This window comes from Bos grunniens, chromosome 10, assembly GCF_055505025.1.
Source record: "Bos grunniens cultivar Pamir isolate PY7600 chromosome 10, Bosgru_T2T1.0, whole genome shotgun sequence".
In the NCBI taxonomy this organism is placed as follows: Eukaryota; Metazoa; Chordata; class Mammalia; order Artiodactyla; family Bovidae; genus Bos; species Bos grunniens.
Genome location: NC_141174.1, coordinates 12,384,014 through 12,396,290, shown reverse-complemented (window position 1 = coordinate 12,396,290; position 12,277 = coordinate 12,384,014). Strand labels below are relative to the sequence as shown.

The 12,277-nt window shown below is 41.4% G+C and overlaps 1 protein-coding gene across 8 annotated transcripts in view; it reads left to right on the top strand.

The window, feature by feature from the left end:
• NRXN3 (neurexin 3) overlaps window positions 1-12,277 on the top strand; it is a 1,787,606-nt gene that overhangs the window by 1,575,669 nt on the left and 199,660 nt on the right. For all 8 annotated transcript variants that reach the window (XM_086319413.1, XM_086319414.1, XM_086319424.1 and 5 more), the window contains one exon: window positions 554-725. In XM_086319413.1, coding sequence (XP_086175539.1) covers window positions 554-725 — 172 coding nt within the window. The remainder of the gene's footprint in view (window positions 1-553; window positions 726-12,277) is intronic.

Sequence of the window (12,277 nt, the reverse complement as noted above, 5' to 3'; positions counted from 1 at the left end):
CCTCCCCTGAGGATATATTCTCCAAATTCTTTCAACCTGCAGAACATGTCACCAGGAGTAAACCTGCAGGGCCGCCTTCTATGGAATTGGCTCTTAACCACTGTGTACACCTCCTCTGGATCTTGATTGTCCCCCAGAGTGCAAGCAGCCTTGTATTTCCCTTTTAATCCTAAATCTGAATTGTGAGGGAACCTACAATTCAGTGTCTGATTAGCCTTTTCTCAAAAAGAGGCCTAATTCATCTCCCAGAACCTTGCAGTGTCCTTCCTCACTTGTTCGGTAGTTCTGTGGTTCCGGCTTTGATATCTGTTGAGGGCAGTCAAATGATGTAACCTGTGCAGTGCAGCCTCTGAGAGCAATTTGGGTGGTTTTGTACCTTTGGCTTTTATGTTCAGGATGAAAGCCCATGGAGAAATGTAGGATACTATTATTAACTTCAAGCTGACAGCTCTCTCTGAGGTACCTACAGATTCATTGTTAGTTTCGGATCAACTTGAAAGGGAGAAAGCCTTGCGGTTGGTGGTGACTTGCCTTTTGTGTCTCTTTATTGTAGGAACAGGGGAAGATCGGAGTTGTCTTCAATATTGGCACAGTTGACATCTCCATCAAAGAGGAGAGGACTCCGGTAAACGATGGCAAGTACCACGTGGTGCGCTTCACCAGGAATGGCGGCAATGCCACACTGCAGGTGGATAACTGGCCGGTGAACGAGCACTATCCCACAGGTACGTTTGACCCTTGATGACCAGACTCTCGTTCTCCCGTTTTTGCCTCCAACTGGTGACTTTCTCACGACTGTCACCAGATCATGAAAACACTGAATATTAAGCACACATCATTTTTTTTTTTTTGATGAGAAGCTAAGTTATTGAGTATTTCTTTAGGACTGGGTTCAGGATAGGAGCTTCTGGAGACTTCCCAACTATGCACTGAATACTTCTTTTGTCTGATTAATAGTGCCTGACTGGCTCATACCAAATACAGTAACTATGGCTTTGCTGGGGCACTGCAAATGATGAGTGATGGGGGTAAGGGCTATCATCTCTAATAGAAGCAAGTATCCATACTCTTGGAATAATCAATGTGATTATTGATTAATGGTTGTGGCACCGTTCGATCAGGTGTAGTTGAACATACAGATGGCCGGAGATGGCAGAAAGACTGTAAAAGGAAATTTACTAAACTTGAGGAGCATCAAGTCAGAGTAACAGGAAGAGAAAAATTTCAGGGTGGGATTTCATTCATTTGGTGGACTTTGCCCCCCCCTTTTTTTTTCTCTCTCTCTCACTTATGCTAGCCTACCTCGATTTTCAGAGATCAATCCTAACAGGCATTTTAACAGCAGGGAGAGGGGTTCATCAATTGTTTAAATTTTATAGTCAAGGGGAGTTCACCAGCAAACTCCCAGGGCCAGATGGCTGAATCAAGGGCAGTAGGAAGAAAGGTTGTTGCCTTCTGTAGAAAGACTGTTCAAATAATCCCTTAGCTTTCCCTCTTATCTTTCACTTCTCCTGAGAGCCTGAATGCTGATCATACAAACACCCAGAATGGGAGGAAAAATTCTTTGGCTAAAGACTGTTGCTTCATCATTGCATTATCACCTGGTGGATACAAGAGAATAGCTCAGAATATTGAACTTGTCATTAATGGGGGCGTGTATGTGATGCCTAACTCTTTCTCTCCTACACTCCAAAATGGCCCATGATTTTCTCACTGTTATCACTTTCTTTTTAGTGAGGTGGGCCCAGGGGTGAGGAAGCCAGAAGCACCTTTCCAGAAGTGTAAGAACCATCTAGCTAATAATCATCACACATGAGAGAAATGTGTAAAGTACATTTGCCTATTTGTGGCCTAAGAATGTCCCATTACTGAAGGCTGGGATTATTTTTTTCATGCCTGAGTCAGCATTGCTTTTCTTTAAAAGCCAATCAGAAATAACTGTGCTACTGGGTTTTCCTCTATCAGCCATAGTCTTCCTATGTCTGGATTAAGAATTATGGAAGCATTCACAGATGAACATACAAGACCCCCAAAGTACTGAAGCACAAAGCCCACCCACTCACTTATCCACCATCTCAGTATCCATCTGACCATACAGTATCCAGCTCAGTCTTTGCTGGGAGCCTCTCAACATACTCTTAGCACTTCTCAGATTATTATAGGCACAAAAATGACCTTCTGTGTTTATCATTGAGCCTTTGAGGAAAGCCAGAGGTGTTAGCAGCTACTGTGAATTCTCAGCATCATCCATATTCACCAGGCACTAATAGATCTGATTTTTAAATGCTTCTTGCTTCAGCTCCAGAGGCTGAGGAGTGGGAGCCATCAAAATAGCCTGAAATCTTAAAAACTGTTCATTTGTTCATAGGAAAAATCAATCCCTCTCCGTGCATATTATCATTGGCCCTGCCACTGCTGCTGTAGGGATTGTTATGTTTCTATTAGGAATTTCAAAGATTCTAAACTGATGCTAACACTTGCCCTGAGCCAAAACGGAATTCACGAGTTTGCTGCTAGCAGTGAGCAGGCTCTTTAATGGCCATTTGTAAAGCCACATATATGTAAGAAAACCAGTCACCCTAGCTGTGTGCCTCTCTCTTTGTATCTTTAGTTCCAAATTATGGGTTGCTTCCTATGTTTTCAAAACAGGATAAACTTTTCTTTAATGGCATTGCTTCCCACTGAAAACCATTATGACTGGTAACTGTTGGTAACTTATTTAGTAATAATATGTGTTATTATTGCAGGACATGGTACAGTATGGCAGTCATAAGTATGGGCTTTGGAGTCAACCGGCTGGAGCTGGGACCTGGTCCCGTTAGCTGTAATTCCAAGGCCTGCTAGGCTAAGACCTTGAAATGCCCTAAGCACTGAAATGTTTGTCACATGTCCCCACATTTAATTCAAAACATAACAACTGTAAAATACGTGTAAGAATTTCTAACAGTTCTGATTTTTTCTCTGAGGGGCTCTATAATGCTTTCAAAAATACGTCAGATTCTTTCTCCCCGCATTCTCCTCTGTTACTCTCCCCACTTTCTTCGTTCTCTAGATAAGGGCTCATTCCTCCTATTTGGTGATCCAGTCCCAAACCTTAATCAAGATGGTGATCCTCCCAAGTCTCTGTCTCCTAGTCTATAAAACGGGATGATGATAATACTTACTTTCCAGGGCTAATGTGAATATACGTGTAAAATATCCTACATAATGCTGGGGCAGATAAGTCATTACTCAGTGAATGTTAGCTATGAGGATTACCAAACATTTGACTAGCATTTCTTACTATTACATATTCACTCAAACAGACCACTTCATTCAGTAGCCTGTAAATTAGGCAGGGTAGGCATCTTTATTCTCTATTTCAAATTTAAAATGAAACCCGGGGAGATATTGTGTTTTTTTCTAAGGTCATGAGAGAATACTAAATGAGGGACAGAACTGAGACCAGATTCTCCAATTCCAAGCTGAGCACCATTTCTAATGTTCATCCCATAGCAAATTGGAGGAGATTTTGAAAATGAATAGAGAGAAATGAGCATCTTTCTTGTGTCATCTTATATTTATTCCTTTTCTTAAAGTATCATATTACAAAGATCAATGCAGTAACCACACAAAGGTGGTTGGAGTAGAAAATCCTCTTTTAAAAAAGACAAGTTCTCTTAGCCGTGCAGGAAGACACATTTGTAGTGAGGCCAAGCTGTCCTGCTAACAACAATGGTAATGTGCTTCCCTGAAGCAGTTGGAAGAATACTGAGTATTTAAAGGAGCTGTCACTTTTCCCCGTTACCTAGATTGGAAATGGCTTTGGGAAGTTAGCTTTCTAGTTGGACTAGGACTTCCTAGGAGGGTCTCACCTTTTCAGTTTTGGATACCTTATTTTCTCTCCCTCTTGTTTTCCTGTGCTACTGAAAGGATCCATTTTACTAAATTTAAAGCTCCATTAGAGCAATCTGGCAATATTTGTTTATTTTTCAACCATAAGATCAAAATGCCCTCTGTATCTAGGTATCAAAGAACAAAGCCACCTGGTCAAGATCTTGATATAGTTTCTGCAAAAGTGATATAGCCATCCATTCCCCAAGCCATCTTCTTCTTTTTTTAAATTTATTTATTGGAGTATAATTGCTGTAGAATGTTGTGTTAGTGTCTGCTGTACAGCAGAGTTAATCAGTTGTATGTTTACATATATCCCCTCCCTCTTGAATCTCCCTCCCACCCTCCCCCACCACACCCCTCTAGGTCAAAACAGAGCCCCAAGCCAAACTTCCTGTGCTTCATAGCAGCTTCCCACTGGCAATCGATTTCACAGTGGTCATGTGTATACGTCAGTCCTAATCTCCCAATTCATCCCACTCTCCTCTTTCCCCCTTCCACGCCCACATGTCCATTCCCTATGTCTGTGCCTCCATTCCTGTCCTGGAAATAGATTCATCTGTACCATTTTTCTAGATTCTACATATGTGCATTAATATATGATTTTTTTTTTTTCTGTTTCTGACTTACTTCACTTTGTATGACAGATTCTAGGTCCATCCACATCTCTACAAGTGACCCTGTTTCTTGTTACTGCTAGGGATAAGTCTAGAAACCACCAAGAGGGGTCAAGTTGTGCTACTTGTCTAAAGCTACCATTTAAACAGGAGAGAAATATAGAGGTGCTCCTGCAGAATATTCAGTGACATCATCCCACCCTGAGGCTGTGCTCTCAGGAAACTCTTTTTGCTCAGCAGGTCCCTGTACACCAGGATGAATGGGTCAACTCCAGAACCTTCTCACAGACATTTATAGGATTTTGTGTGACTCGACTGAAACATCCCACTGTGAAGGATTTAGAAACCAGCTGGGCCCATGGCAGGTAGCACTGGCTTTTTGTGAATCAGGAAGGCTCCAGAATGAAAATAGTTCTGTAGCCATCAGAATCTTCTATCTCTTAATTCTGGGAGATCTGACTCAAAAGCAGCTTCTTTCTTTGAACCTGAAAATAGAAAGGCTAAGGAACAGGAGAGGGCAATAAAAGAAAAATCGGCCCAGAGTTATCACCCAGGCACTGACAGATGTTCCTTATAAAGCCTCTAATTGCTGTCTTGACACAATGTGGTGGAGGGGACAAGGGAGGGAAAGTGAAAGGCGAGTCGAGCGTGAGGAATTAATTTTAGCCAGGCTCCAGATTCCCTGGTGGCTCAGATGGTAGTCTGCCTGCAGTGCAGGAGACCTGGGTTCGCTCCCTGGGTTGGGAAGATCCCCTGGAGAAGGGAATGGCAACCCACTCCAGTATTCTTGCCTAGAGAATTCCATGGACAGAGGAGACTGGCGGGCTACAGTCCATGGGGTCCCAAAGAGTCAGACACAACTGAGCGACTTCACTTTCACTTTCTACAGGAGCCACAAGTAATTTTGGCAGTGAGGAACAAGTTGATTGACTCTCTAATAGATACTACTCTCCTTTGTAAATTCAACGCTCAAATAGCATTTGGATGCCCTGGTGGCTCAGAGGGTAAAAGGTCTGCCTGCAATGCAAGAGACTTGGGTTCGATCCCTGGGTTGGGAAGATCCCCTGGAGAAAGAAATGGAAACACATTCTTGTACTCTTGGGAAAATCACATGGACGGAGGAGCCTGGCAGACTACAGTGCATGGGGTTGCAGAGTCGGGCACGACTGAGTGCCTTCTCTAGATCCCCTGGGAGGCTCAGCAGACTGGGGTTATTAAAGATCCTTTCTCTGCCGTGAATAGGGGTTGCTGTTGGGATTCAGGAGCTGGTGTCATCAGGGCTTTCAGAACCCGGAACATGGTTCAGTGATGGGACTTTTCTAGATCCAGGCTTCCTGGAAAATGAAGATGGATAAGCAGCTTCAGTGTGTGAGCCTCCCCATCTTCCCATGGCAGGCGGTGCTGAAAAGAGTAGAGTCTCAGTGTCCTTCCTCTGCTGACGTGTACACCGAGTTCATTGGTGTGCTCTTGATTCGATGCCCTTTCCTCAGTCAGTAGACTGCCCACCAATGACCTATGCTCCAATCCTGTCTGACCATCCAACTCAGAACATGAAAAAAGATGTAGACGTGGTTCCCCTTCAAGGACACTGGATCAGAAAACTCTTTCTTTATGTTTGAATGCGTCAAGTCCCACAGAACCTTTTTTTAATAGGGATTGTAAGTAAAAGCTAAATGAATAGATAAACTACTGCTATCGTGCTTCCTGGAGTAGGAAATGGCGACCCACCCCAGTGTTCTTGCCTGGAGAATCCCATGGACAGAGGAGCCTGGCCGGCCATGGTCCATGGGGTCACAGAGAGTCGGACATGACTGAAGGGGCTAAGCACCAATGTTCTTGCCTGGAAAATTCCATGGACAGGGAAGCCTGGTGGGCTGCAGTCCGCGAGGTCCCAAAGACTCGAACACGACTGAGTGACTTAGCACACACGTAGTGCTTACTGATGCTCTAAGCACCTTCCTATGCCTCTCTGCCTTTACTCCTGATCCCTTCCTATGAGGGAACTGGGTTTAGTATTATTACCACCATACTCATATTAAGGTTAGATTGTTGAGCCTCTGAAAGTCAAAATAACTTACCCAGTAACACACAACTTGAGGGGCAGACCCAAGATTGCCGTCCTCATTCTCAGATTGCACTTCCTCAAATTTCTTTCTCATTTTCCTCTTTCTCCGAGTCATCATTTTACTGATACAGACACTAACTCATGAGATGTTCATTTTTATTTTTTCATTAAGGTATTTCTCAAATAGAAGTCCTTGCCTGAGCTTGTTTAGTTAGTAGGATTTCTCAGCTTTGGTGCTGTTGAGATTCAGGGCTGGATAATCCTTTGCTGTGATGGCTGCCCTGTGCATTGTGGGGTGTTTAGCAGGACCCCCTGATTTCCACCCACTTTATTCCAGTAGCATCTCCACGAACATCAGATGTCTCCTGGGGGATATGCTGCCCCAGTTGAGAATAACTGAGTTAAAGAAAGTCTTCAACATATTTTATTTCAAATGCTTATTATCCCTTCATTGTTTAGACAGCATACATGGGGATAAGAGAGGTTTTTTGTTGTTCACCTCTCATCCTAGATAATTGAGACTTTGAAGGGTTAAAAACAAGTCTGTGTGCTTGACACGATGCTGGAATTTCTCAGGCCTTGGGTTTTCATTAATTCCTAGCCAGGAGGTTTTCTTTCCTTTTCTTTCATCTTTGCCTGCAAACATTTGAGGCCTTGCCAGAGTTGAAGCGCACATTAAAACAAGCCCCATCTACCTGCTCATTCATCCGTTCAGGACGAGTGTTACTTTCAGTTCAACTGGAGAAAAAACATAGATAGTGAAGTCCTGCAAAGGGAATAAGGAGTATAAACTCAACCCAAAGGGAAAGCCATATTTGAGCATGGTTTCCAGACTGTAGAGCTATAGCATCAAATAGAGAGACTCACTTAATAAAGGTGTTTGAACATTGCTAAGTATATTTTAAAACCACCTTGCTAATAAGTTCTTCAAACATTTGATCACAAGATGTATCAATTGATCAAACCAGTGTATACTAAATACTTTTGTAGCTAAACAGTCATTTTTTTTTTCCAATTTGTCAGGAATGAATTATGATTCAGAGGTAAGTGAGTTTCTATTTACAAGAGACTTTCAACTTCCTAGGGTTTGTCTTTGGTGAAAAAAAATTAATTATATATATATACACACACACACACATATGTACATGTATGTGTATATACGTATACACACACACACACATATGTATTTATATGGGACACACACACATACACACATATATGAGACTGAGAGAGAAGCAGCATTCTTTAACCTGGCTGCAAATGAGATTCTCTTGGGAATTTTTTAAACTCTCTGGGTGCCCAGGCCCCAGGCCCAGGTGATCGAATTTAACTGGTCTGGGGTGTGGCCCAGGCATCAGCAACTTCAGTATCACCTGAGAGCTTGTTAAAAATGCAGACTCTTGGGCCCTAAATCTACTGAATCAGAATCTGAATTGGACAAGGTCCCCAGGTGACTCTTGCGCACAGTAAAACTTGAGAAGCGCTGGTCCAGGCATCAGTATTTTAGGTAGCTCCTGAGGTGATTCTGTGTGCAGGTAGGTTTGAAAATCACTGATGTTTAGAAAGCTAGGAGTATCTCTTTTCTTCATTCAGAGTGCATGCCAGTACTGTTCAATGTGGCAGCCGCTAACCACACCTAGCCACGCTTGCAGTGTAACTTGTATGGTCCTGAAGGGTTATTTTTATTGTGCAATTATTCTGTCCTAAGCACTTAGGGATTTAAATCCCTTTAAATCCACCTCCCTGGTGGCTCAGATGGTAAAGCGTCTGTCTACAATGCAGGAGACCCAGGTTCAATCCCTGGGTCTGGAAGATCTGGAGAAGGAAATGTCAACCCAGTTGCCATATTTTTTTTCCAATTTGTCAGGAATGAATTAGGATTCAGAGGTAGGTGAGTTTCTATTTACAAGAGTCTTTCAACTTCCTAGGGTTTGTCTTTGGTGAAAAAAAATTAATTATATATATATATACACACACACATATATACATATATGTGTATATGCGTAGACACACACACACACATATATATATATATATGTGGGACACACACACATACACACATATATGAGAGTGAGAAAGAAGCAGCATTCTTGCTTGGAAAATCCTATGAACAGAGGAGTCTAGTAGGCTACAGTCCATGGGGTCGCAAAGAGTCGGACATGACTGAGCGACTTCACTTCACTTCAAACACATTTTTCATTCAAGTCTCAGGCTAACACTTTGATGCTGGTGACTGGTATTGGACAGTGTGGGACTAGAATATACTCTTTTATTTCCTTCTTTCTGTTTTATATAATATAAATCTTCATTTACACCATTGATAAGACAATGCACATTTACCTTCCTGTACCTCCTGAATGCATCTAATGCATTTTGTCATTACTCAGTCACTGGCATAATATAAAGTAGTAATGTCAGTCACTCAGTCTTGTTTGACTCTTTGCAACCCCATGGATATAGCCTGCCAGGCTCCTCCATCCATGGGATTCTCCAGACCAGAATAGTGGAGTGGGTTGCCATTCCCTTCTCCAGGGGATCCTCCCAACCCAGGGATCGAACCCCTGGGGTCTCCTGTGTTGCAGGCAGATTCTTTACCGTCTGAGCTACAGGGAAGTCCTACACATGTGCTCCATCCAATTTATAGGGTCGTTGTCCCAGAGATGGAGTAAATGGAGATGCTAGCATCTCTAAGCCAAACTTATCCAGATGGTGATAGTTGCTCTTGGTTGAGCATTTACCACACACTCCCTACTTCATGTTCAGTATCTTAGCCCTAATGTAACTCTTGAGGTCAAGGTCATTCTGTCCCCATTTTTCAGAGGAACAGTTCTGAGAGTTCAGGTACTTAGCTGGCTCATGTAGCAAGCTGTTATTATGATCCAAGACCATCCTACTTGAGAGCTGTATGGTTTCATCACACTGCTTCTTCCGGGGGCACTGGGAAGCCCCAGAAATTCTCGACTTATCCCAAGTCTGGACAATTTAGAAGCTTTCTCTCAAGTTCAGTTTTCAATTTCTGCCAAGTTAGAAGTCAGCACTTCCCTGGGCATTTGTGACACTTGCCTTCCTGTTCACCATCACTCAGGCCTTGGGGACTTGGAGGCTGTTTCCTTTCACCTTCCTCTTTTACCTCCTGGCAACATATCTAAGGAGACGGGAAGAGCTTTACTAGGTGAAAGTCTGTTTTACTGTTTCATGGTCTTGCTTGGAGAAAGACAGAGCGGTGAGAGAGTGGTTAGTATTTTTTTCTTTAATTTTTGTTTTATCAGGCAAACCTCCTTTCTCTTCTGTGAGTTCCCAGCCACAAGATAAATAGCCTTGTATCTTACAAGTTAAATACAATTACCGCTATCAAACCTAGAGCCTTTCTCTCCCTGTAAATGTCTCTTAGAAGCTGATAAGAGTTTCAAGCAAACTGTGGGCCTCTGGCTAATGCTAAAATTAAACATAACCACCCAGAAGACAAAAAAGACAAAGATGTGTACATAGACATATGTAAATTATATATTTACATATGATTATACATATATATGTAATCATCCTATGGAAGAGAAGAATATTTCCAGTAGAGGGAGAGGTACCCATGGACACATGTGACATGGGCACAGAGACACATGGCATATGCTTCTGAGACATTAAGCTAACACATGACTCAAGGTTATTTATAAAATAAGTAGCATACAAAGGAGCTTGTTGTAATGATGAAACATTCTATTATATAACATGATAGCAATTATAGTAACTTAATAGAATTCATTTGTGAACAGGGCAGTACTTTGAGTCTAGACATTTGTTGAGCAGAAGAATAATTTTCGTGGAAAATTCTACAGGACTTTATGAGATGTCCACTTAGTCTTAAGTCCTGGTTTATGTTTTTCTAATCTTCAATAGACTATCTTGGGATTTGAAGAAGCTGAATTTTTACTAATTAAAAGGTGCATGAAAATTGTTTATTTACCCATAAGTTAAATATTATACATATTGTAGTCCAGGAACTTAATGAAATAAGAATAAGAAATTTGAGGGTCACTTCTAGGCACTATTTAAGTAGGGATCTAAGAAAAATGATTTCTTAATTTCTATGAATAATGAGTACATTTTTATTAAACCAGATCCATGGAATGATCCTTTGAAGCTTAGAATTAGAGCATGGTCACAATTTAATGTGATTTTCAAATTATGCTCATTTGAGATAGTGTGACATAAAAATACTGATAACATCTTACTCTATGCAAGGCCTTAATAACAACAAGAATTATTCTGAATTAAAACAGTCATCAAATATTGCGTAATTCCAAAGCTGGGCCAAGTGAATTACAAGTTTTTGTTTGTCCAATTGTCACAGAGAAGCTCCAGCAGTAAATGAAATTATGGCCTGCAGAATTTGTCTTTAATTATGAAAATCTAGAATTATTATCCTAAGCTAAAACACAATTTTCTCTCTGCCCCAGAGTTATGTTAGCAGCAAACGTCCTAACACTCACCCAAGTGTACAGCTTTATTTATAGGAAAACTTTCCAATTTTCAGTCTCCTCAATTTAAGCTTTGCACAAGTTTTACAGGGTCCCTGCAGTTATTTAAAGCCTAAAAAAAGAATTCTTAGCTTCTCAGAGGAAGATAGTACATATCCAATAATAATAATATATATTCACATACAGGATGTCGTTTATAATTCTATAGAGCACAGAGGTAATGAAAGGCGCTCTAAACTGTAAATCACTCAATCGATTGTAATCATATTGCAGCTCATCTCAAAGAGATAAAGACCTTCCACTCCGCTTAAATCCCTGTCAATACCCCAGCAGCCTGAAGAAAGGGGAAAGGAGGGTCAGAGAAGGAAGGACAGATGAGTCAAGGACAAAAAGGGACTTTTCATCTTCAGTTCATGGAATTATCGTGGACTGGATTAGATTCCCAGTGATAGTCACACTTTGCTCCATGAGATGCATTAATTTTTCACATGGTACTTTTACAGCTTTACAGTAAGTCCCTGACACTGTGTTGGCCTGGATGGAGGGGTTTGCCAAATGCGAATGATGGATATGCAATGCTGCATAAGGACACTTAGGGACCAGGTGCAGAATTAGAAAATGACAATTAAAGCCAAAGGTGAAAGGTTATATCAAAACCAGTGATGGAAGTAAGTGGACGATGGAACAGAAAAAATTTTTATACCACATTTTCAAATAGCAGAAGCACTTCAAAAGTCTTTTTATTAACTTATGTTGCCTTTTATATTAAAAAGATTGCTAATCCTCCTTCTCATCAGTGGAGTGGATTTGAGTGGAGTTATCTCTTTATGCAGTCATTCATTCACTGTTCAACAAATATTTATTCAAAGTCTACTTTACACATGAATCCATGCTAGATGATGGGTGTATAATGGGAACAAAACCAACTCAGACCCTCAAGGATTCCATAGTCTAGTAGAAGAGAATTGCACGTACCGAAGCAAGGTAATATTAAACCTAAATTTGATTGTGTGGTTATTGTGTCAGGCACTAAACATGGTTCTTAGATTAAATCTTCACAGTCGCCCTAAGGAGAGGCTATTCTTATCATCACTTTGCAAATGGAATTTGGAGGTTTATGACATTAACTCCCTGGGTCATAAGTTAGTCCATGAAGATCTGGAACTTCCGTCTGTGACTCTTAGAAGGCGAACCTAATGCTTCTGTGTGCTACACTCCACCTGCAGTTCCAAAGAGTGCAACAGAGTGCT